We start from the raw sequence: 27114 nt of genomic DNA, 5'->3' as shown, positions 1-27114 counted from the left end.
TATACTTGGCTTTAGACCATTTCATTTTAATATCCTTAAGGAGAAGCACTTTAAACACAGGGCCAAGGCTCTGGACACTTAGCAGAGTTAGGAGAGCTGTTAATACCAAGTTTGTCTATGGCTGCTCTGGGAAGCTGGCCAGGCCCAGGTTAGTGACATTCCTCGAGCCTGAATTGGGAATCCTCAGGCAAGCACAAGCCTCCCAGACTTCTAGGGCAGTTTTATGTGCACTAGGAATGTAGAGAGGCGCAGGGCACAGGCACCACTCCAGCATGGAGCCTGAAACCCTCTGGGCCAGCAGCACTGCTCGTTAGCAGCAGACAATGCCTTCAATGGACATCCAGCAAAGGAGCAGAAGCCGACTGGTGATGGAAAACCCTCAAGCAGGAAATTACGCTTCTAAAGATTCTATTGTTTTGTTTTGCTTTTTCTTGGAAAACAAACACAAAGCCAGAAGTCTATATTGGGTACAGACAGGCATAAACATAAAAAAGCAAAGGCCAAATTGCTCCTTGACACTTTGAAAGGCATGCAGGTTTGCTTCTGGGGGGGGGGGGGGTGGCTTGGGGACTAGAAGTGAGCACAGTCCAGGTCAGAACATCCTGGGTGAGTGAGAGCAGGGGCTGGGGAGGGGTGGGGTGGGGACAGAGTTTATTTCCCTGAGTTCCCAGTAGCCTCTTTCCTTTCCCCTGCAGGGGGCAGCAGAGGCCTGGACAGTACTCAGTTCTGGGTGGGTCTCTTACAGCCTTACCAGGGTGGCTTTTTCCATGTAAAAGGACAGCAGAAAAGACAGGGCGTGTGCTTGCCTGGTCTCCAGCTGTACTCCCTGCCTGGTGGTGTCTGTCCTGTCCCTGCTTCCAGGGGGAGGCTGGATCCCTGAGCCCTGGTCAGGCTGCCCCTGCTCTGCCCGGGCCACACACAGCACTTGCAGAGACAAGGTGGAACAAATCCCAGGTCTCCACAGGCCGGCCATGCCAGCTGACTTTGCAGCCTTGCCTTCCTCTGCCACTGAAGGAGCAAAGACTCTGACACCGGGTTTCAACAGTTGGACTAACTGGGGGTTTCTCTACACAGGTGCTCGTTTCTGATTTGCACGGGGGTGAGGGTTTGTTTGCTTCACACAGCTTTTCTGGGGTTCACATTGCTACTGAACAACCCCCACTCACGGTGTCCTCCCCTCCTCTAAAGGCTTCAGTGGCTCGTTTCCCACCAAATGGCCACTATTATTACCAAAGTGGTAGGTGTCCTCTGACTGACAGGTGCTGAATCTGAGAGGGCCCATTAAGGAGCAGCCCTCGGGCTCATCTGGACTTTGTCCTTTTCGTGTAGAGGGAAGGAGGAGAGAGAGAGAGAGAGAGAGAGAGAGAGAGAGAGAGAGAGAGAGAGAGAGAGACAGAGAGAGAGAGAGAGACAGAGAGAGACAGAGAGAGACAGAAAGAGACAGAGAGACAGAGACAGAGCGAGCATCTCTAGACTGAAAAAGCACTCGTAAGGAAGAGCTGGCTGTGGAGAGTCTTTGGAAAACTGGAGGCCACGTCCTGTTTCTACCATGTTAAAGGTATTAACAGACCCTGCATACAACTGTCACTACTGATGTAGCTGTCACTGTCATTTCCTGAGACATCTGCTCCCTGTGCTCCTGCAGTCACCCCTCTCCTGCCTGGTCCCCTGCTCTACTGCCTTTGCATCCTCCTGCACCCCAGTTCTGACTGGAAAAGAGCATCTGGAGATGACCCTCTGGGCTGAGACCTTGATCACTCTCAGTGGCTTAGAAAAATCACATGCCCTATTGCCACGGAATCTTCACCCAAAACTGGAGCTAAGTAAAGCAAGGCCAGAGTGTCCTATGCAGGCCTGAGTCATTTAGTGCTCACGTTATTTGTATTATGCAGGTATTAGTGTCACTCCCACTTTCTGGATAGGCAGACCCAGCCGCATTTACCCTAGAACTCTCTCTCTTTCTCCCTGTTGCTCCCCTCGCGTCAGTTATTCCGTGAGACATCTCCTCTGTGCCTCTCTCTCCTCATTGCTCTACACCAAAATGAACAAAGTCCAGATGGGCACAAGGGCTGCTCCTTTATAGGGCCTCTGAGAAGCTGATTGAATCAGACGTTGAGATTTACAGCCAAGCATGAGGCAGACTGGGGGAGTCCTGTAGAAGAGTGGGGGGGGTGGTGAGGGAGAAATGATGGAAGTCCTGGAGGGGACAAGGATGCCACAAGAGGACCAACAGAGCCAACTAACCTAGATCCATAGGGGCTTGTGGAGATGGGAGCACCAAGCAATGAGCATGCATGGACTGGACCTAGGCCCCCTACACATACGTAACCCCATGGGCAGTTTGATCTTCATGTGTGTCCCCTCGTAAGTTGAGCGGGTGCTGTCTATGACATGAACTCTGTTGCCTGCTTTCGGTCACTTTCCTCTGGCAGGGCTGCCTTGCCTGGCCTCAGTGAATAAGGATGAGGTGGGCTGGTGGTGGTGGGGCTCCCTTTTTTCTGAGGAGAAGAGGAGGGGTGATGGGGAAGAGGGTGGGAGTCGGGGGACCAGGAGGAAAGGAGGGAGGGGCCTACATTGAGACGTAAAGTGGATATATAAATTAAAAAAGAAAAGAACCCTGTTGTCCACAGGCAGTGTGCACATATCGGGTGTGTAAGAGAAACTTAACCGAGTACAAGATAACACCGTTGACGACAGAATGAGAGAGGACGCAAAGCGGTGAGGACCTCGGGAAGATCTTTAAAGGAGCCTGTGCCCAGCTACTGTACTCTAGCAGCATGGCTCCACGTGGCAGGCAGCGTCTACTGTCAAGAGAAGAAGAAATTTGGATCTTCATGTGAAATCTCCAATTGTTGGATAATGGCAACTAACTTAAATGTGTTTAAGGTTAAAACGAGGATGAGGACAGCTTTGACCCAGGGTAGACTTGAGATTCTAAAAGGAAGTCGCTGTGGCTCGTGGCTTTTCCTCATCCTTGCACAATAGAAAGAACAGCAAGCTTCGGGAATTTGGGGTCCACAGCTTATTTTATTCTCTTTTAATCTCTTTTTCAGTCTTATTATGGTGATATATATATATATATATTCATAAAATTCATTAATTACATGTGTGTGATACATTTTATTTATATTTATATATATAAATATATATAAATGTGTATATATATATATATATATATATATATATATATATATATATATATATATATATATATAAAATGTATCACACACATGTATTTAATGAATTTTAACCACTTTTACATTTATGGTCCCATAGTACTTACACTTTTCTCTGATATATATATAATTTTTTTTGAAACAAAGTTTTACTTTGTAGCCCAGGCTGGCTTCAAGTTCAGTCAGGACAGGTCTCCTGCCTCAGCCTCCCAAGTGCTAGGGTTACAGATGTGAGCCACCATGGGTCCAGATCCACAGCTTCTGGCAGAGTGCAGACATTTGTCACATGGTAGGAAGAACTGGCTATGGCATGGACTTCGTGTCCTGCTTCTGCCGGTTGTTAAAGGCATTAACAGCAGTCTGTGTGAGTACCAGCAGCTACATACAATGTCACTACTGTCAGAGCTGTCACTGTTATGCTAGGCTCCTGTCTGTAAACATAGCAGAGTAGCCTTAATGGTGTCAGAAGTTGGCTATATCTCATGTGGTGGGTCCCAGGCTGGGCCAGACATTGGTTGGACATTCTCTCCGTCTCTGCTCTGTCTTTTCTCTGACAGCAGGGTTCCTATAGATATTTGGATATGTGTGACTTTTGTCACTCTCAAATACTTGTATTTCCAATGTTTGATTGAGAGTGGTGAAAGTTTCTTTCTCTCACTTAAGGAATGCAAGAAAACAAAAAGCTGCTTAAGACCTTGGCTCTCTGATGGCTTAGAAGTTAAGTCTGACCAGCTCATGTAGAATGCTCAAGGGAAGGGAACTAACAATTAACTTGCCTCCATCTCTGGTCAGGCTTTTCTAGATCTGATGGGGTCAGCCAGGTGGGTGAAAAGAAGGTAACCTAGGGGACCCCTGCACCAGCTCCTGCGTGGATGAGGTCCCCACCTGGCCTATTGACCTGTTCAGACCAGGCTGCTCCTTGGGACGTCCCTTCATCTCCTAAGTTTGGCCTGCTCCCTGGAATCCTGCTTCCTGAACTGACCCTACACCCTCCCAACTCTGATTTCTGGCACCCTGGAATCAATTTCATTCATGATAATTTCTGTCTGGTATCTTGAAAATACACCTATTAGTCTTCCGTAACACTAAAATGGGTGTTTCCTGTCACACCTAGGATGCCAGGATGGCAGAGTGGAGAATCCCCAAATCTCATGTCCTAACTATCTTGCCAAGATAAGAAAACGCGTACGGAGTGGCAGCGTCTTCCTGAAATCCTGATGCTGTGTACGCTCACCCTGGCTGAAAGCTCTGCCGAGTGAGCCTGGAGATCACAGCTGTTGCCCCAACAGCTCAACACCCTTTAAAACAGTTGCCTTGGAAAACAGAGGCGCCTCTCTCAGCCGTGCATGAGTTCCCTGTGGTTCATAGCGGTGCTCTGGATGAAGAGTGACATTCTAAAGGGGGAAAGGGCTAGAGGACAGATAGAGGAAAGTCCATGGAAGCTGCATACAGTATAAAGGGCCCACGCCACCGTCTCACCCACCAGTGACACATGCCCGAGCCCTGCTCGTGTAGTGGGGAAGGATCTGTTCTCACCATGGTGGTCGTACATCCCAGAAGCAACAGCAGCCCGGGCAATAAAGTGTGCGGAGTCTGCGGCTTCCGCTGGGGAGGGATCTTTACTCAGGACGATGAGATGTGCCTGTCACCACAGAGAGAAGAAACAAGTTGTTTACATGCTTGGCAGCAGCAGTAGGAAACCGTCCTTGCAGTGATAAGCAGGAAGCCAAGTGCTGTTCCAGCAAGCTGGAAGGGATGACTGATGAAGAAGAGCAATTGTCTTTTGGGGATTTGAAACACATTGGGTGGAGGCCAGAACCCTGGATGCTGAATCCACTTGGCTAGAAGCTGTCGCTGGAGCCCATCTCTAAAAATAAATCCCTTAGAAGCTTATGGTCATTTGAGTGAGCAGAGATGATGAGGATGGGGGATGGGGGTGGGAGAGGTGAGTTTCAAGAAGTGAAAGTACCAAGAAAGTGCAGAAGAAGCAGGCAATCCCAGCTCCTGGCCTGTTGCTCAGCCCAGAATGAGGCTCCTGCCCACAGACAGGCAGCCTGCTGTCTGGTCACCAAGGCCGCCTGCCTGCCTGCGCCCTTTGCCCCGTGGCCCATGGGGAGCTGCTGTTGCATAGAGAGTTTCTCAGTTTCTTGGTAATAAAGTTCATTTTAAAACTGCTTAATAACAGTTGAAAAGAGGGAACAGAATGGGAGCCTGCCATAGAGGTCCTGAGAGGCTCCGCCCAGCAGGGGATTGATGCAGAAGCTGAGGCTCACAGCCAAACTTTGGGCAGAGCGCAGGCAGCCTTATGGGAGAGTTGGGGAATAGAAGGACCTGGAGGGGACAGGAGCTCCACAAGAAGACCAACAGAGCCAACAAATCTGGACCCGAGGGGAGGCCTGCAAAGACTGATGCACCAACCAAGGACTATGCATGGAGAAGACCTAGACCCCTTGCTCAGATGTAGTTGATGGGCAGCACCGTCTCCATGTGGGTCCCACAATATGGGGAGTAGGGGCTGTCTCAGACATGGACTCTGTTGCACACGTTGGTCACTTCCCCCTAGAGGGGTGGCCTTGCCAGGGCACAGAGGAAGAGGATTTGGGAAGTCCTGATGAGTCTTGATAGGCTGGGGTCAGATGGTGGGGGAGGAGAGCTCTTCCTTTTTGAGGACTAGGAGGGGGGAGAGGGAGGGAGGGGAGAAGAGGGAGGGAGGGAGGGAACAGGAGGAGACAAGGGAGGGGCTACAATTGGGATGTAAAGTGAATAAATTTTAAAAAAAACTGCTTCTTCTTCCCCGGGAAATGGTGCAGCCCGGAGAAGGGGGGGGGGGCAGGATTAGGAGGCCACCAGGCTTCTACAGAGAATTCGGCTCACCCCCAGTCTAGGCCAGGGGACACAGGGAGGTAAAGCAGAAGACAAGGAGTGGATCTCTGTCACCAAGCTGGGTAGCCTGGTTAAGGACATGAAGATCAAGTCCTTGGAGGAAATTTATCTGTTCTCCCTGACCATTAAGGAATCTGAGATTACTGACTTTTTCCTGGGTGCACCCCTAAAGGATCTGAGGTTCTCAAGATCATGCCAGTGCAGAATCAGACACAGCAGACCAGGTTCAAGGCTTCTGTCGCTATTGGGGACTACAATGGTCATGTTGGTCTAAGTGCTCCAAGGAGGTGGCCTCTGCTATCCTAGGGGCCATCATCTTGGCCAAGCTTTCCACCATCTCTGTGACTAGAGGCACTGGGGAAACAAGATTGGCAAGCCACACACTGTTCCGTGCAAGGTGACAGGTCGCTGTGGCTCTGTTTTGGTGCATGTCATCCCTGCCCCGAGAGGCAACGGCATTGTCTCTGTTCCTGTGCCCAAGAAGCTACTGATGATGGTCAGTATTGATGACTGCTACACATCAACCAGGGGCTGTACTGCCACCCTGGGAAACTTTGCCAAGGCCACTTGTGATGCCATTTCCAAGACCTACAGCTACCTGACACCCGATCTCTGGAAAGAAACTGTGTTCACCAAGTCTCCTTATTAGGAATTCACTGATCATCTTATGACAATCCACACCAGAGTCTCTGTTCAGAGGACCCAGGCTCCAGCTGTGGCTATCACATAATGGTTTTTATACAAGAAAAATAAAGTGAATTACTCTGTTTAAAAAAAAAAAACTGTTGAATAAACCAGGTGGTGGTGGTGGCACATACAGGCAGATCTCTGTGAGTTTGAAGCTAGCCTGGTTTACAGAGGGAGTTCCAAGACATCCAGGGCTACACAGAGAAACAATGTCTTGAAAAGTAAAAAAAAAAACTAAAACCAAACCAAACCAAACAAAAAACAAAAACCCTAGTTAATACAAATCATATTCTATAAACAAAATAATAAAAATCTTTCAAGTGGGATATAAAATATAACCTTCAAAGAAAATGTTACCAATCATCTTCCTACCAGTATTTTAAGTTGAAAAAAAAATGGGGCTAGAGGGGTGGCTCAGCACTTAAGAGCAGACACTGTGCTTGCAGAGGACATGAGTTTGATTCCCAGCACAGACATTAGGCAGCTCACAAGTGCCTGTATGTAATTCTAGCTCCAGGTGATCTGACACACACACACACACACACACACACACACACACACACACACACACACACACACACACACACACACACACACACACACTGAGGAGGGAGGGGGGTCTGTCCTCACCTTCTGTGTCCTTTACACACACACCATATTAAAACTGTTGTGAGTGATCTGTTTACACCCCTCTGACACTCACATAAAGGATGCCCACAAGCGTGGACAAGGATGGACAAGCTGTGCACAGCTATGGAAAACAGGGCTAAATGTGGTGAACTGATACAGGACGCTCACGCAAGATGGTAGGCAGTTTGGACTATTGCCAAAGAATGCACATTTGTTACTTTTCTTATTGTGACAAAATACCACACACACACACACACACACACACACACACACACACACACACACACACACACAGAGTTTAACAGCGAGCACAGCCCACCATTTCGGGAATGTGCGGTGACAGGAGTGCACAAAGCCTTTGGTCACACGGTGTTTTCAGTTATGAGGAAAGAGAAGGGTGCGGGTGCTCCTCAGGCTTTCCCAGTGCCGCCTCTGCTCTGCCTGCAACCTGGTGTGTGGGAGGGGATGGGTCTTCCTGCTTCCTCCATCACACCTCTCTGGACACCAGAGGCGTATCAGTTCAGTACTACTTTTAAATCCAGCCGTACCAACAACGAGGATTAAACTTTCATAGCGACAGAGAGGAAAAACACTGGACTGGGCAGGCAGACTGTGCCAACAACCACTGAGATTTAAGCTGGAGTTTAGTTCTTTCTCATCTGTGATATGACACTTAAATTATGGGGATGTTTTCTATGGGCTTCAACTTATATATGAAGAGTAAGAGTGCTGAATGGCTCTGGAATATTCCTCAGAGGTACATGTGTTAAAGGCTAGTTCCCAGCATGATGCTACTGAGAGGCGGTGGACCCTTCAAAGGGGGTGGGGCCTAGTAGGAGGTTTTAGGTCATTAGACGCTTGCTCTGAGAGGGGACTGTGGGACTCCAGGCCCTTCCTCTTTTTGTTTTTCTGGCCACCATGTAGTGAAAAACACGAACTCCAGGCTTTAAAATAGTGACCCAAATAAACCTCTCCTCTTTTTAATGGACAGTCTCAGGTATGTGTTACAATAGTGGAGCCCTCGCAGGGCAAATGGTCGAGATATATCTCAGTAAAGGATGGAGACGTGCTCTGGCTTTGATAGTCTGACTTCAAACTCTGCTAGCAGTACCATCCATGTCCTGGATGCTGGTACTCATCCATCAGCCATGATGTGAAAGAAAGCCAACTGATGTCAGCACATCGGCAGGAGCTATGCCTTAAGAGGTGACATCACCCAGGGGAGGAAGTCCTTATAGTCTGCACCCACTGCTCTGAATGGGTGGACAGGTTACAATCAAGGCAGAGGCAGCTCTGCCGCAATAGGTGGCCTGGTGTTAAAATCTGAACTGCGTTAGGAGGCTTTGTGTGGCCCAGAGGGGAGGTGGTGCGGGGGGGGGGGGGGGGAAGCTAGGACTTGAATGCCCAAGGCACCCAGCTGGCAATGGCTTTTGCTGCTCTGTTGGGACACCAGAATTCTTAAGCATGAAGACTTGGATTTGAAACAACTCACTACTGGAGTTCTTCATACAGAACTGAACAAGGGACTTGGGGAAGCCCAGAGCAGTCACTAGTTTCAGTCTGGTGCAAAAGAGCCCCATCTTGAACTCTGCTTTGAAATATTACTGAAATAATAGATATTTCAAAATACAGTTTCATGGATGGTCAGACTACAAGAGCAAAAGGGTAGAGTCAAGCTAGCAAGTGTCCAGTATTTGCAGGAAGAAAAGAAAGAGTAAAACTGCCCCCCAAAAGCCCCATGAAGGCAGACTGTGCGCTCCCCTCCTTTGCCCCAGTTATCTATCCCCACAATCCATTGCTGGAGAGCTCTCTGCAGGATGCTCAGGAAGGTTTTCCTAGGCTCTTTTTACAACTCAACACACCAACAAGTGCTAATTCAGACTGAATAAAATTCAAATTCAAAGATTTTCTGTTTCCTTTCTAGTCACTAGCACAATTCAAGGAAAGGTAATAAATCTGTTTATCACAATTTTTTCAAATGAATAATTACATGTTCTGAGACGATCAAAAGTTACTTTTTGACTGGAGGCAGAAAGTGACACTTTCCAATAGCAAAACAACAGCAAAACACCCACTTACAATAGCAAGAAAATAGAACCCAAGGCTCAGGGCAGCGGCTCACCTTCCTGATGCTGCAGCCCTTTAATAGAGATCCTTGCATCGTGGTGACCCCAAGCACAAAATTATTTTCATTGTATCTCATAACTGTAATTTTGCTACTGTTATGAATCATAATGTAAACATCTGATATGTAGTATATCAGGAATGCTACCACTAATGAGAGGGTCATTCTACACCCTAAGGGGGCTGCAACCCACAGGTTGAGAGCCACTGGCAAAGTGGCATCCGAATTCATCACACAATTATCCTGACTTCAGCATTTCCCTATGTGAGATGCTAATGGGCAAACAATGGCTGTTTATTTCAAAAGTTCAGCTTCTGGTCTAATTTATTACCTGGTGTTCAAGAAATTTTTCTAAGCCTCATGCTGGAGGGTGGGAGGAGTGATGTCAGAACACGCAGGGTGTTTAAAAATGTGTCAAGTTAGCATATCATTTATTCAGTAAAATTCCATTCATTTCAGCTTAGTCTAATTTACTCCTATTTGGCTCAGTGTTATTTTAATTTTGAAGTGCTTTCCAATTGTCAGATATTGTCCTAACATTAGGAGTTCACACACAAAAATACCAAGCTGATTTCAGCTTTAAAGGAGATCACAGATGAACCATAAAATGTGGGGTGGTTGGATTTGTGTAGACATGCAGACACTTCTTACCATGTCCCTGTACTCAGCTAACTTCCTCTCTGCATTTCAACTGTTATCATTTTTAGTGGATATTAAAGGAAGAGAAAAGACGGCACATGTATACGGGTTAACCAATAGAATGAACCTGTGCGTTGATGTCCAAGACCAAGGGCTTTCCTGACTTAGGTCAGTGGAACAAAGAATAGACGGGTGAGTAGCAGAGGGAAGCACAGCAGCTGTCGGCCACCTCGGTGACACGTGGGGAAGATGCAAGGGAGCTCCTGTCTCTGCTCTTCTTCCATGGTCCAGGCTGTGTGACTGTCAGTCAGACAGCTCTCGGTTCCTGCACTGCATCAGCCTCCTGGGTGCAGAGCAGGACTAACGCAGCGCAGAGAACATGAGACGGAATGAAGAAACACCTTAAAACAGCAAATGTCAGTATCTTACTAAAGAAGATCATTTATTGCAAAAACTCATTCAAGAGAGTAGCCATGACCAGTTCCCTCAATCCCTGTGAAATAACAGAGTGGGCATTTGTTCTAGTATCTCATGCACAGGTTTCCCTGCCCCATCCATTTGCCAACAGACAGCCAGAGCGGGCAGACCCTTCTCTAACTGGGCATGCTGCCTTACATCTGGAAAATGTGTAACACTCCTTGAGGAGGAAACTTGATGCCTAGTAAAACAAACAACAGCATTTCTACTTATGGAGAAACACCGAGGGACAGGGTACCTGGGTGACTGGGGACAGATTTCCCCCCCTCTATCTTGTAATGGGTAGGGGACCACAGAATTGGAGGGAACTGTTTTCTTCTGTAGCTAAGAGCAGAGTAAATATTCAAGTAGTTCAGGGTACCTTTGTGGACTTAGACTATATTTACCTGGATAATGAGAACACACATGGGGTGGAAACAAAGTCTCAATTTAGCAATAAACAGCTAGGCTCTCTATAAAGCAGAGGCTAGCACGGGGAGAGACTCAGGGGAGAAGGGATCAGTAATGAGTGTGTACTTACTTTGCTGGGTATGGTGTTAGGCAGATTCTACACATTAGCTTGCTTTAACCCCAAAAGACCAGTGACAGACATTGCCAGTTCACATCAAGGTCACATGGTGGGTCAGCAGAGGAAAGAGTCAGCCTAAGGCCTACATTATGCAATTGCATGCTGTCTTGGCCCAAATCGTGATCAAACCAACCACAAAAGTTACAGAAAGGTGACATTCTTAACAGTGTAAACGGGGCTGCTAAGTGGTGGACTCTGCCAAAAACTAGGATAAACTGGCCAGTGAATAGTGAGGTGCCAGTGAGTGGATACCCAGGTTGCTTCTGAGAGCCCTGGAAGCCACAGTGCAGAAGGGACGAAAGCGGGGGATGGGATAGGCAACGCTGTCTTCCGCCTTCTGCTTTAGTTGAAGTTCCTACCTTCATTTACCAGCTCAGGCACATTCTTCACTATGAGGCATGAGCTTTGCTGAGCTTATTTATAACTGACCAGCTTTCTGTCTCCGCCCTGCCACAGATAGCCATTCTATCTTTGGCTTTGAGGTGACAGCCTTACGCAAGATAGGTCAGGTTCAGCGCAAGGTGGTCACTTCCTTTCCTCCCAGGCTCTGTCCAGTAAGGAGGCCTTTCCTGAGGGGCTGGGGCACCTAGAGAGGGCAGACCAAGCAAAGGATGGTCCTGGGAATCCCAGGGAGGATTAGATGAACAGGAAGTCACCAGGGGGAACAACCTCTAAGAATGGATGCACTGGGTGAGGCCTGTTTCTTTTAATAGTTACAGAGAGTCCTTAGTGGCGTGCTTCCAAATGTCAGTTTTATCACCTCCAAAGGGCTCGGGAGAAGAAGTCCTGTCATCTATAAGGATTAGCACCTTTATAGATACCACACAGGCACCAGAAAATAGTCATGCCAACAGTATTCTTTGTTTGTTTGCAAGTATGAGCTTTCTTAAAATGTAGCTAGATTTTATTTTTTCAACTTTTTAAAAAGATTTATTTATTTATTATGTATACAGTGCTCTCCCTGCTTGGACACCTGCACACACAAGATCTCATTATAGACGGTTGTGAGCCACCATGTGGGACCTTTGGAAGAACAGCCATCTCTCCAGCCCATAGCTAGATTATAAATGCATATAATTTTTAAAAATCCTAAAATCTTAAGTGGTCAAAAAGAAGGAACTCCTTAGAGTCACTGTGAATGGCTTCCTGTGCAGCATTCTAGAAACACCGACGTGTGTAAACAAACACCCACACAGACACACACACCCACGCAAAGGTACACAGGCGCACGCATGCTCAGCACAAACACACAAGAAGCACTTAGGTACCATTACAGTGTGCCGCTGCCCCTCTTGGCTTCATTTCCCAGGACACTCCAGCCCACTGGCAGACAAATAAACAGGCATTCTTTAATAACAACTGATGTTGAGGATTAATTTGTTGTTGTTGTTGTTTTGATTTTTCAAGATGGAGTTCCTCTGTGTAGTCTTGGCTGTCCTGGACTAGCTTTGTGGACCAGGCTGGCCTCGAACTCACAGCGATCTGCCTGCCTCTGCCTCCTGAGTGCTGGGATTAAAGGCGTGCGTCGCCATGCTCGGCCTCGAGGATTAATTTTAAATGGCCTTTCCCCATTTGTTTTCTTTTCTGTAAACTGTTCTTGTCTTTTGTCCACATTATCTATGAGTTATCCTTTTCATCCAGACCGTGTGAGACTCTGTAGTTTCCCTTTGACATTTTTTAACTTTATAATAATTGTCACATAGTAGCACTCTTTCATTTTTCATGCCATCAAACCTCCTTTCCTCCCCCTCTCCTCATCTTCTTTTTCCTCTGTCTCCTAATCTACACCCATCTGCAAATGTGTATTCAATCAGTGTCAGCACTGGCCACTTTTGGGAAGAAGGTGTCACCATTCTGACAGGAAGGAAGATACTCTAAAGAGACTACTGAGGTCCTCCCTTTGGCTACCAGACCATGGCAACGATGAGATTGCCCCAGGAATGTCCTGCTGAAAGAAGAAAAGGGACGAGCTTTGGTGTCAGCCAGAGGGGATTTGTCTCTTGGAGAGAGATTTGCAAGTTGTCAGACCAGCTAGCAGGAGAGACCAGAGCCAAGGCGATGATGATGATGATGGGCAGGATCGACCACAGCTTGCCCAGGGCTGCTTAGTGCTGTAGAATGCTTGCTTTCCAACCACACCTGACCCCCCTTTTAGGACCTTGAAGACAGACTTCAGGCAGGGGTGTCACTGGACCTCTGCTCCCTTCCCTATGTAGCCACACTGATTAAGTCTCCTTTCTCAGCCTTTTACAATTATCCTTTATTGGACTACTGAGAACAGATGGATGGCTGAACTTGGCTTGCGAGGGGGCTGTCAGAATGCAGGCTCTCACATTGTTCCTTAAGAGCAACAGCAATATTCCCCTTTATGGCACCTACTTAGATTTTTGTGTAAGGAATAAAACCTCCGTTAGCTTTTCAGAGATTTGAAATTTTCAAAAATGTATTTATTTAGTCACTTTACATCCTGATTGTAGTGACTCCCTCTCTTCCTAGTCCCCCCTACATGCCCCGCACACCCCTCCTAGAGATTTGAAAATTTTAAAATAAGTCTTATTCAGATTATTTCTAATAAGTGCTGGTCTAACTGGATGTCTACATGTAGAAGACTGCAAATAGATCGATATTTATCATACTGCACAAAACTCAAGCCCAAGTGGATAAAAACCTCAACATAAAAGTGGATACACTAAATCTAATAGAAGAGAAAATGGGGGAAAAATCTTGAAGTCATCAGTACAGGAGACAACTTCCTGATCAGACCACCAACAGCTCAGGGAGTATAATCATCAATTAACCTCATGAAATTGAAAAGATTCTGCAAGGCAAAGGATACTGTCAATAGGACAAATGGCAGCCTACAGATTGGGGAAAGATCTTCACCAACCCTACATCTGACTGAGGGCTAATATCCAAAATATATAAAGAACTCAAGAAATTAGACACCAACAAACGAAATAATCCACTTTAAAAATGGGGTACAGATATAAACATAATTCTCAACAGAGGGATTTCTAATGGCTGAGAAGCATATAAAGAAATGCTCAGGGCTGGAGAGATGGCTCAGAGGTTAAGAGCACTGGCTGCCCTTCCAAAGGTCCTGAGTTCAATTCCCAGCAACCACATGGTGGTTCACAGCCATCTATAATGAGATCTGGTGCCCTCTTCTGGCATGCAGGTGTACATGTAGGCAGAACACTGTATACATACATAATACATAAATAAATCTTTAAAGAAAAGAAAGAAATATTCAACACCCTTAGTCACCAGGGAAATGCAAATCAAAACAACTCTGAGATTCCATCTTATACCTGTGAGAATGGCTAAGATCAAAAACTCAAGTGACAGCACATGCTGGTGAGGATGTGGAGCAAAAGGAACACTCCTCCATCGCTGGTAGGAGTGCAAACTGATACAACCACTTTGGAAATCAATCTGGAGGTTTCTCAGAAAATTGGGTATAGGTTTACCTCAAGACCCAGCTATATCACCCCTGGGCATATACCCAAAAGATGCTCCACCATACCACAAGGACACTTGCTCAACCATGTTCATAACAGCTTTATTTGTAAGAGCCAGAAACTGGAAACAACCTATGTGTCACCCAACTGAACAATGGATAAAGAGAATGGGATTGATACATTTACACAACAGAATACTACTTAGCTATTAAAAACAAAAAAAATCACACAATTTTCAGGCAAATGGATGGAACTAGAAAAGATTCCCCTGAGTGAAGTAACCTAGACTCAGAAAGACACACATGTTATGTTTTCACTTATAAGTGGATATTAGCCATAAAGTACAGGTTAACCATACTATAATCCACAGACCCAAACAAGCCAAGGAGGGCCCCAGGGAAGATACTGAATCTCACTCAGAAGAAGAAATAAAATAGACATCTTAATTTGATGGAGGGAGGAAACTAGGTGGGAAGGGGTTGGGGAGGGTAAAGGGGGTGGGGATCAGGTGTGTGGAGAGCAAGGGTTCGGGGGAGGACTGGGAAAGAGAACAGAAATTGGTTGGGGGGCATCTCTGGGACTGAGGAGGCTCCTGGGAGTTTATGGGAGTGACCACAGCTGAGAATTCTAGCAGTGAGGGTTAAGGAACTTGAAGTGGCCACCTCCTGTAGCCAGATGGGATTTTCCAATGGATGGAAGGGGACACCACCCATACAACTTTAGACCCAAAATTGTCTTGTCTATAAGAAGTGTAGGGATAAAGATGGAGCAGAGATTGAGAGAATGGCAAACCAATGACTGGCCGAATTTGAGACCCACCCCATGGGAGAGAGCCAACCTCTATCATTATTAATGATACTCTGCTTTGATTGCAGACAGGAACTAGCATTAACTGTCTCTGAGCGGCTTCATCCAGCAGCTGATGGAAACAGATGCAGAGACCCACAGCCAAATAATAGGCCAAGCTCAGGGAGTTCTGTGGAAGAGTGGGAGGAAGGCTAGAGAGAAGGGAAGGAGCTGGAGGGGTCAAGGTTACCATAAGAAGACCTACAGAGTCAACTAACCTGGGCCTATGGGGGCTCACAGAGACTGAACTACAAACCAAAGAGCATGCATGGGCTGGACCTAGACCCCCTACACATAAGTAACAGATGTGTAGCCTGATCAACATCTGGGTCTCCTAACAATGGAGTAAGGGCTGTCTCTGACTCTGTTGCCTGTCACTAGCCGGCTGCCTTGTCAGACCCCAGTAGGAAAGGATTTGCTTAGTTCTGCTGTGACTTGAGGTGCCTGGGTGGGTTGATACCCCTTAGGAGGCCTCCTTTTCTCTGAGAAAAAGTAGAGGGGAAAAGGGGTCATGAGAGCAGGACTGGGAAGAGAGGAGGGCAGGGGCTGGGATCGGACTATAGAAAGATTAAAGTAATAAGCACATGAAAAATATAAACAAATAAAAGAAAAAAGTGAATTATACCTGGGATACATCCACAGCAGTTGCTCAGTTGGTAGGAAGTGCTGCTGCCCCTCACAGAACACTTAGAGGCAGGTTTGCGCATCCCGCTGTCAGCACCCTCACTGGCCACAGCTGGGAACGGAAGCCACACGCTTTTTGTAGAGTAACTGACAAATGCTCTAACTGCACGATATGTGATATGTTGCACATCAAAGGTCCCTACTTTCGCAGCTGAGCTGCCCTGAAAATTGAACAAGAGGAATATGCCACTCAAGTGCCAGAGGTGTGAAACAGCAATTCCAGTGAGCGGAGCTGGGGGCTTCATCCCCTGCAAACAGACCAAAAGCAGTTGTGCCCACATGGAAGAAATCTTGTCGTTTATTTCTTTAGTTAATAAAATAAATGTGTGATTACTAAAATCTGTCAGTGAGGAGTCTCACAAACTGGAATGTTCGCTTGGCTTTCCCACAACCGTGTCACAGTGCAGGTAGGCGGCACTCCTTTTAAGCCACTTTTTCTTGTTTGGCGGCTCTGCAGGGATTCCCTTTTTCCCATCTTAATGGGCTACTTTTTTAAATGCAGTGGAACTTTTCTGCATTCTACTGAAACTAAAATGTTTTTTCTCTGTGTGTGTTTTTCTCACTCCAAAGGAATGAGGAAAGAAAACCAACTGGGAAGATAACAAAACCTCTTTGTGTGTATTTAATAAATGCCTATTACTCATGGTCTCCTTGGAGACCTGTGGCCATGCTGTTCCCTTCAGGTAAATATCCTTTAAAAGAGGGAACCGTGATAAGTGTTTAATAATTGCTGTAAATAAGTAAAAGCAGCTTACCCTGGCGGTCGGCCTGTGAGTTTGGAGCACTTACGTGTTTTGAAACTTGGAGCAGTTTCTACGAAGCGGAAAGTGCTTTTGTAGAGTTACTGTCGTTAAAGGGGCTAGGTGACTAGCCTATAACGAAAGAGCTGCTAAACAGAGAGTCTGGACTCCAAGCCTGACTTTCTGACCTTAGATTTAATGTTACTTTCGCTTTACCAATTTTCTCCTTCTTTAAAACACTCTTTAATCTTTATTAGCCTTTAGAATAAATAAAAATAATAGTTAACTATCAAACTTGCCAAATATTCTAAAAGCAAGTGGTTTCATCTATAACACAGGTAGAGAGAAACCTTCTAACTTAAATTCAAAACTTAAATGCAACAGAAGATTAAGAAAATTTTGGACATATGGAGACAAATGAATGACAAAAAGAATCACCAATAAGTCCACCAAGGTTGCAATACACCAGATGAGCACTAAAAGGCATTTACTTTCCTATACTATCAGTGAATACTCAGAAAAGGTTAAGAAAACACCGTTTCCTATAACAGCATCAAATACAACAAACATGTCTGGCAAGATGGCTCGGTAGGTACATAGAAGCTTCTGCCAAGCAAGTCTCACACCCTGAGTTTGGACCCAAGAACCCACAGAGGAAGAATAGAACCACTTTTGAAAAGTTGTCTTCTGACCACCATATGTGTGGCTGCCCTCACACACATCACACACACACACACACACACACACACACACACACATCACATACACACACACACACACACAGATGATAATGAATAGAAGTTTAAAACAACAACAAATATTTAGGGATGAGTTATCTAAGTAAGTACAAAGCATGTAACTCTAAGGCTGGAGAGATGGCTCAGTGAATACTTGAAGGATAAGGACCTAGGTTTAGGACACCAGCGTCCATGTAAGATATCAGGCATGGGTACCAGTGAGAGGCACACTGTATCCAACACATTCCTACAACACACACATACACCCCAAAACAGTAACCAAACAAAACCATTTATACTCAAACTTACAAAGCATATTGAAATGTGCGGTGGCACAGACCTTTAATCCCAGCACTTGGGAGGCAGAGGCAGGTGCGTCTCTAAGTTTGAGGCCAGAGTCTACAGAGTGAGTTCCAGGACAGCCAGAACTACACAGAGAAACCCTATCTCAAAAAAAAAAAACAAAACAAAACAAAAAAAAACCCAACCAAGCAAACAAACAACCCAAAACTTAAAATAAGCATACTGAAATAAACAAGAGAAGACCTAAGTACTGGAGAGATATCCATGTTTATGTATAGAGCAAGCTATTGTTAAGATGGCAACTTTTACATCTTAAGTACAGATTTAATGCAATGTCTTTCAAAATTCTGGTGGAACTTTTTGTGAGGGCAAGGGGCAGAAATTGATGGGCTGATCCTAAAATTCACATGAGAACCCAAGGGGTCTTCAATAGTCAGAATGTTCTTGTAAAGGAATATCAAAGTGAGATTACAGTCACTGATTGTAAAACTTAGATCAAAAGAATAGAGCTGATAGTCTTCAAATAAGCCCCTGTTACTTGAGGCTGTTTGGTTTTGACAAGCATGCTGAGGTAATTCCATGGTGAATGTATGAGCTGATATAGGCAGGTAGCCAAGTACAAAGAGTGGAGTTGACCCCTTATGTCAGAGCACACATGAAACTCAAAGACCGTGTGTGTCCGACCTGAAAGCTGGAAGCTGCTTCAGGGAAACAGAGATACAAATCTTCGTGAACTTAGATTATCCAGTGGTTTCTTAGATGTGAAACTAAAAGCAACAGAAAAACAGACACATTAGAATTAATTGAAAGTAAAAGCTTTTGCACCATTAAGAAAGTGAGTGAAGAGCTGGGCATGGTGGTGCATTCCTGTAATTTCAGCAGTCTGGGAGGCAGAGGCGGGAAGATAGCTGTAAGTTCGAGGCCAGCCTGGTCTACCAAGTGAGTCCAGGACAGCCAAGACTACACAGAGAAACACTGTCTTGAAAAGCCAACCGAAAGAAAGAAAGAAAGAAAGAAAGAAAGAAAGAAAGGGGAGTAGAGGAAACCATTTACACTCCATGCCCAATGGGCAGCCTGGCTCTAGCATCAGGATATACAAGCAACTCCCAGAAAAGAATGAGAAGTCAAAGAACTGTCTAAAACAGGCACAGGATTTGAAACAACATTTGACCAGTAAAGGTATAAAAATGGCCAACAAACGTAAAAGATACACAGTTAGTAATGAAGGAAGTTAAAACTGAAAATATACTCAATAGTCCAGCTATGATTTAAAAACACAGATAATGGGATGGAGAGATGGTTCAGAGGTTAAGAGCACTGACTGCTCTTCAAAAGGCCCTGAGTTCAATTCCCAGCAACCACATGGTGGCTCACAACCATCTATAATGAGATCTGGTGCCCTCCTATGATGTGCAGGCACACATACAGCTGTATACGTAATACATAAATAAATAAATCTTTAAAAAAAACCCCACACAGATAACAAGATGTATTGGTAAGGAAATACCTCATTGGTAGGAACAGAAAATGTTGAGGTCACTTTGGAAAACAGCCTAGTGGCTTCCCAAAGCTCAGATAGTTACCCTGTCACTAAGTGGGTACTCCTAGTCTTACACGCAAGAGAAACGAAAATGTCCTTATAAAAGTTGAGTATTAATTCTCTTTTAATATTATTTATTTTTATTTTATGTGCATTGGAGTCTTGTCTGCATGTATGTCTGTGTGAGGGTGTCAGATCCTGGAGTTACAGACAGTTGTAAGGTGCCGTGTGGGTGCTGGGAATTGAACACGGGTCCTTTGGAAGAGCAGCTAGTATTCTTAACCACTGAGCTATCTCTCCAGCCCTTTGAGTATAAATTCTTATTAATAGCCCCAAAGCAGAAACAACCCAAATGTCTATCAAATGGTAAGTTATTGGATATATATATATACATATGAAAAGGACTGAAATACAAACAGACACTAAATGTGAGTAAGGCATGAATATATTAAGTCGGACACAACAGGCCATATATTGTCACACTCTGTTTCTATGAAATGTCCAGAATAAGCAACTCCACATAGACAGGAAACTGACAGATGCTACGAGGAGGGAATGGAAATTGACTGCTAATGGCTTAATTGTTTCTCAAAAACTATATGGAACTAGATACTGGCTGCAAAAAATTAATAAATAAGAACACCACTAAGTTGTATACTTTAAGAGAATAGCTTTAATGTTGTATAAACGACCTCAATAAAAATGAGCCAAATTTAAAAACAAATGACAATTTGAGTGAAAATATTTACAACATGTATCATGGATACCAGGATCAATATTGTAATATATATTTTTAAAAAAGCTTTAACAGCTATGAAAAGCTAGATCAAAAATCCTATTTAAAAATTGGCAAATGATATGAATAAGTCACGCAAAAAGACAATTCACAGAATTAGAGTTCCTTTAACATATGAAAAGATATTCAACTCCAGTTTTAAAAATAGAAATGCAGATTTAAGCTATATTGAAATGTCATTTCTCACCCATCAGATTGGAACTAACCTGAAAGCTTGACAATACTCTTTGTTTAAACAGACTGTGGGGAGACTGGTGTTCTTATACATATGAGTAGAAATACACATGGCATGTGCTCCTGAAAGGCAACTCAGAAGTATAGCACAATGAAAAACAAGAGAAAAATAGTAATGTAGTTTTCAATAATATAAAACCACCAAAGTACACTGTACTTAATCTAGTAGTCTCACACATGTGTGGTTTACATGAGAAGGACCCTCATGGGCTCATATATTTAAACACTTGGTCCCCAGTTGGTGGAACTGTTTGGGAAGGAGTAGGAGGTGTGGCCTTGCTGGGAGAGGTTTGACACTAGGAGTGGGTTTTGAGGTTTCAAAAGCCCATGCCATTCCCAGCTAGCTGTCTCTCTGCCTCAGGCTTGTGGACCATATATATTTGTTACTTACTTGGTGCGAAGAAAGTGGGAGCTATTCCTAACAGCAGAATGTCAACTGACAAATGCAGTAGGAATGATAGACTAGAAAACCAGAATTTTCCAACTACCACAGTTAAGACTCTGTCAGGAAGTCTGGCAGTGGTGGCGCACACCTTTTATCCCAGCACTTGGGAGGTAGAGGCAGGTGGATCTCTGAGTTCCAAGCCAGCCTGGTCTACTGAGTGAATTCCAGGACAGCTAGGGCTACACAGAGAAACCCTGTCTCGGAACAGACACACAAACAAAGAAACAGAATCTGTCAGGAAAGAGTTACCAATAAATGTTAAACTTAGAAGGAAATATTTGGCAGGGAGAAGAATATAGTATGCTAATTAGGTCCATGGGAGGAAACAGTCGCTACACAGTGGAGAAACTATGTATCATCATGACAGGGTGATGAATGTCACCAATGTAGGACAGATGGGCACGGTGCCTCTGGATGCAATGCACATCCTCCTTGTAGTGTTCTATCAGGGCACACATCACTCAGACCTAGTCATGAGAAACACCAGGCAAACTAAAACTGATAAACCATCTACGCAAAGCTGGCACACATAAGTATATACGTAAATTTCAGTGTCATAGAAGGCAGACTCTACAGAAAAACCATCCCAGATTAAAGACCAGAGTTATGATACCTAATGCAACACATGCTCCTTTCCCGAGTCTGTACTGGATGGAAAATCATGAAGGGTAGAATGGAGTCAAGCAACAAAGTGGAATGTGACCTGTGCCAATAGAGAAATTCCTGTGCTTCATAACTGTATTGCCAATATCCTTGTCCTTACAGAACATACACTGAACTATCTGGGAATAAAGGGACATTAAACTTTCCAAATGCTTTAAATTTTTATTATACTTTGATACAACTTGCGTGCTTGTATGTATAAGTGTATGGACATGCATATACAATGACCTACATGTGGAGGTCAGAGGACAAATTGTGGAGATGGGTTCTTTCCTTCTGCCATGTGAGTTCCAGGGGCTGACCTCAGGTCTTCTTGCTTGGTGGCAAGGGCTTTACCTGCTGAGCCATCTCCCCGGCTCCTCTAAAGCATGCGATTATCCCTTTGGGCATATGCAGATAGCTATGTATGTTTATATGTATGCCAATATAGATAGCCCGGGAAAACAGGTACAGCAGGGGATTATAAATGGGGAATATGGGATCACAAACAGGAGGCAAAGTCATTTCCCATCACATAGTGCTAAGGTCTCCTGAGAGTGGAAAACCCTGACATTCTGGAAAGGGCTTCATCTGTGAGTCACATATGATTCCTTTTCTGGTACATGCTTTTAGACATGTGCATTTCTCAGTGTAGGCTCTGTACTGTGGCCTACCTAGCTCTAGTGCCTCACAGACTGCTGGGTTTGCCTCCCAAGGAAAAATCCACAATGCCATGTCTACCACACTGTAAAACAATGTAACTCTTCAGTTTTAACTAACATGTCTGGATTTTCCTTAAGCACACATGCCTTCTCTAGGAAGACCTAGCACCTCTAGGGATAGACTAGCACACTCTGGAGGGTGGCCTGGGAAGGCCTCTCTTCACTGACCTCGAGTCTTTGTATGCACGTTGGCAATATTGGGTCTTGCAGAAGCTGCTTTCATCCTAGTGAGTTTTGTTGAGTTGTGGCCGTTGATAAATTAATCTGAACATAGTATCACTTGATATATTTCTTTTGCGTTATAGGCATTGGCAAACAAAGGAAAAATTAAAGCTTTAGGGGTAGATATAGATTTAGTCATAAATGTTTAAGGAATAGCATTTGAAAAACAACGTATATACTCTAAGGAATATATAAGATAAAGAAGAAAAATCTTAGGATCATATCAATGCATGTGAAAAAGCATCCAACAGAATCTAATGTCCATTCATGATTAAAAAGAAAATTCTCATAAAAGTGGGAAAGGAGGAAACTTTGTAACAGCTGATGTCATTCTCAGTGGTGAAAAACCCACAGCTGTCTCCGGAGATCAGCAGCAAGGCTGCCCCTCATCGCTGCTTTGCAAACGCTGAGTCCTGAAGAGTCCAACAGGACGACAGTGAAGTGAAGGGCAAATAGACAGATTGGGGATGAAGAAATAAACTGTCCATATTTGCAGAGGATACACTGGAATTCTGAAAGAAGTCCTTTGTTTTAAAACACCTGGGCCCAAGAGGCCCTCACAGCAAGATAACAGCTGGCTGTTCTCATACATCCAACAACAAACGGGAATCTGAAATTAAAAGCAACACCGCTTGCCCTACCATCACTACAAAGTGAAATATTTAATAAAATTTGATTTGAAATCTGATTCCAAACTGAAATCTAATGAAACAAGTGAAACTCCACGGGACAAAACTATATAAAACTACAGCATGCATCGATAAACGAAAGTTGTTGAAAGAACCACACAGAGACGTTTTGTGTTCTCAGACAGCAGGATGCAGTGCTGCTAAAACATCAGTTCTAGAGACTGAGCATAATCCTAATCAAATGTAAATGGGTTATTTTATGGTGACCGACAGGTGATTCTAGAGTTTATATGAGGAAAAAAAAAAAAAAAAAGGACTGAAAACAGTAAACCCAACTCTAACAAAATGAGAAATGGGGCCTAGACTCCCTGATGGGGCAGCAAGGTGATACAATAGGTCAGTGGATCAGACCACAGTGTTCAGAGTTAGGCTCACATGGATATTAATCTGTGTTGAAAGCCCAAAGGCAACATAATGGAGGTCAGACAGCCTTTCCTACATATACTGCTGGGGTCAGTGAACATTCAGATGAAATAACATGAACCTAGCACAAATCTCACACTTCACAAAATTAACTTGAAATGGATCAAAGACCTACAAGTAAAGCACTAAACTATAGGAAAATCAGGTGGGCATTGTGGCACTTGGGAAGCAGAGGCAGGCGGATCTCTTGGAGTTCAAGGCCAGCCTGGTGTACAAAGCAAGTTCCAGGATAGCCAGGGTGGTTATACAGAGAAATCTTGTCTTGGGGAAAAAAAAAAAAAAGCTGGGGGCGCGGGAAAGAAAAAAAAAAAAAGCTGTGAGACTCTCAATGATCTTGGGTTTATAATAACTTTTTAGATAATATACCAAACATTGAGTAACTGGTAAGTTGGATATCATTAAAACTGTAATTTTCTGAGCCAGTGAGAGAGCTCAGTGGGTTAGGATGCTTGCTGCCAAGGCTGAGACCCAGAGTTCATCTCGAGAGCCAGCATTGTAGAGGAGACCAGACTCCAGCAAGCTGTCCTCTGACCTTTACCCATGTACCATGGCATTGTGCATCTACATACATAAACACACACAGGGAAACATTCAATTAAAGACAAATTCTTCCCTGATAAAAGACAATGCCAGGAGAATAAGATGGCAAATCTGGGAGGATGTCTGCTAAAGACACACCTGATAAAGACCTACGCAAAATATAGAAGGACCTCTTAAAACTCAACAGCAAGAAAATTTGATTTACAAAATAGCAAAGACCTTAATAAACACCTCTCCAAAGAAGATAACGGATGGCAAAAATGCTAGCCCTCCTCACCGTCCAGTACTTTAGAAACCACCCTCTCCCAGGACAACCACTGAGCCCAGGTGGATGTGTCCCTTAGCTCTAGTCCCAAATCTCCAACTGTCTGGCTGTCGCTTGCACTTTTCTGCCTCACAGGCATCACAGACTCATCATCCAAGCTGCAGCCTAGCTCTCTCTATCATTCCTGCCCCCCAGAAATAGTGCAAGCATCCCCTCAGTGGTCTGTATTCCCAGAAATCTGAGAATCTGCTTTGGTTCTCCTCCTGTCCCACCAGGTCTGGTTTCTAAGTCCTATCTACGCTGCCTCCCAAGCCTGTCTCAAATCATCTGCTTTTCTTCATCCCCGGTATCTTCAGCCTACATCAAACCCACCCCGTGCTCTGCTTTTGCTATTTCAGTAGCCCTGCAAAGTGGCTTGCTCCCCTCCGTGCTTCACACAACCCCCGCTCCCCCTCGCGTCTACTTCAGTATCAGGCTTTGCTCTGAATGATGGCTTTTCGGATTATGTATTTCTGGGTACATCACTCAGCCTTTCTAATTCTCATCTTCCTTATCTATAAGCTGGAAACAATACGTTACACAGTGGTATTAATGACTAAAAGAGATGATCTGGATAAAGGGAGAGATTGAGACACTCCAACACACTGTGAGTGGGAGTATAAATTGTCAGACAAATTTTAAGAGGCAGGGTTATGATGTATTCTTAGTACCATGTCATTATTATCTCATTTAAAATAACAGGAATGGGTTAGGATATATTTTAGATTGCCAGAAGAAAAAAAAAACGTAAAAAGGTGCTTTGAGCAGATGGTGTGATGCAAAGCTGTCTGGCTCCCTGTGGTGCTTAGCCGGGTGGCATCGCTGTGGCTCTGGTGCCTGGTTGTTTACTCCAACACCAGTCCAGATGTTGCCGGACAATACCTCATAGGTACAGTTAACACAGTCAACTTTAAGTAAAGATGACTGTCAGTCAAATGAACGGACCTCAGGCAATCAGCTGGCCTGAAGAGCAAACTTACTGTACTTTCCCAGAAGAAGGCGGCAGAGCAACCCTGTCCTCATTTCCAGACCTTCTGCACTTGCTAGTGCTCCAAGCATGAAAACCAGTTTCTTCAAACTCTCCCCTCCCCGCCCCTGCCCACCCGCGGCTACACAATCTATTTGTAGCGATTGTGCATATTCAGCACACATGCTGAGGAAACTCATGACGACAGAGTAGAAAGACACCTCCTAGTACACCTTGAAAGGTCTCCAGACGAAGAATTTACAGGGTAAATAAAAGGCGTAGTCCCGGGGCTGGAGATGGCTTAGCAGTTACCAGAGCACATTGCTCTTGCGGAGGGCCTGAGTTTGGTCCCAGCAGCTGTGTCAGGTGGCTCCCTACTACTTACAACTCCAGCTCCAGGGGGTCTGATATCTCTGGCTACTGAGGGCACCCATACACATGAGTGTATGCACACAGAGAGACATAGGTACACATAACTTTTTAAGTTTCCTTTTTTTAAAAAATACTATCAGTTTAGTAGCGCACATTCTAAATAATTTAATAAATATAAAGAAACTCCTGGAATCGCACTTGAGTTGTATGTGTAATGTGAGAAACAGAGAGTTTCAGGCTATTTTCATTAGCAGCAAGGACTGGGGTCCAGTACACACCTACTTAACTTTCTAACGCAAAAATCTTTGCTAAACGGTGACCAAGTGTTTTAATTCTCTTCAGCAGATGACAGGGCCAGCATTTCAGAGCTGTTCCGGTTCCTGTGTTTATGAAAAGCACTGGCCCAGCACAGCTTTGGGGACCAGTATATTGCACCTTACCCGTGAGAAATGGTTGATGGCAGCATCGTAGAGTCCCAAGGCTTGCTCCACGCCTGCCAGTTCCCTGAGTATGGGTACACACTCAATACTGTTTTCGTCTCTGATGATCTCAGTATATTCCAAAGCCTTTTGATAGCAGGGCAAAGCTTCTTTTGGTCTTTTCTGGCCTTGATATACCCTAAAGTTAGAAAAAAAGAAAGAAAGAAAAAAGCTGATTGGCTGTGGTTCATTCATATGATTGACAGCAATTTCCTTTATTCAGAGTTGACAATGTTAATTGTACCTATCAAACACAGTCTTGCAACATTTTTATTTTTAAGTGAGCCAACATTGAAAATCTAGTCTCCCTGACCCTGGTACTGAGGCTTGTTTGCTTGCAAGCTAAGCTTTCCCTCGAGAAGGAAGCAGGGCATGCTGGTGAGGAGGATCGGTTCTGGAGCCTGAAGACCAGGGAGGCTTAAGAGCCAGCTCTCCATTTGCCAGATTCATGAAGTTCAATCTTTCAATCACCTGTAACCAGCTTCCTCACCTACAAATTAAGAATAATAATAGTTCCTGTTTCACTGGATCATTATAAATATTAAATCAATTCATTCACAAAAGTATTTAGTAGAGTCTCTCGACACAGAGAAGAGCTATGTAGGGGTTTCCGTTTAAAGAAGTATGGATGCTGAGATTCTGTAACTGATCTGTTTAGAAGTTGTCCAGCATGGTGCTAGGCATGGTGGCATATGCCTTTAATTCCAGCACTAGGGAGGCAGAGGCAAGTGGATTTCTGTGAGTTCAAGGCCAGCCTGGTCTACATGGGGAGTTCCAGGACAG

At 44.6% G+C, this 27114-nt stretch overlaps 1 protein-coding gene across 8 annotated transcripts in view; it reads right to left on the bottom strand.

Annotated features, from left to right (window-relative positions):
- The window catches only part of Ttc23 (tetratricopeptide repeat domain 23), a 91096-nt gene that overhangs the window by 28186 nt on the left and 35796 nt on the right, over positions 1 to 27114 (bottom strand). For all 8 annotated transcript variants that reach the window (XM_051148709.1, XM_051148710.1, XM_051148708.1 and 5 more), the window contains exons 6-7: positions 26293 to 26470; positions 4713 to 4818 (exon numbers count right to left, since the gene is read on the bottom strand). In XM_051148709.1, the coding sequence (XP_051004666.1) occupies positions 4713 to 4818; positions 26293 to 26470 (284 nt within the window). The remainder of the gene's footprint in view (positions 1 to 4712; positions 4819 to 26292; positions 26471 to 27114) is intronic.

This window comes from Acomys russatus, chromosome 7 (genome assembly GCF_903995435.1).
Source record: "Acomys russatus chromosome 7, mAcoRus1.1, whole genome shotgun sequence".
NCBI lineage: Eukaryota > Metazoa > Chordata > Mammalia > Rodentia > Muridae > Acomys > Acomys russatus.
The sequence above is the reverse complement of the archived record's forward strand: the minus strand, read 5'-3'. Positions and strand labels throughout refer to the sequence as shown.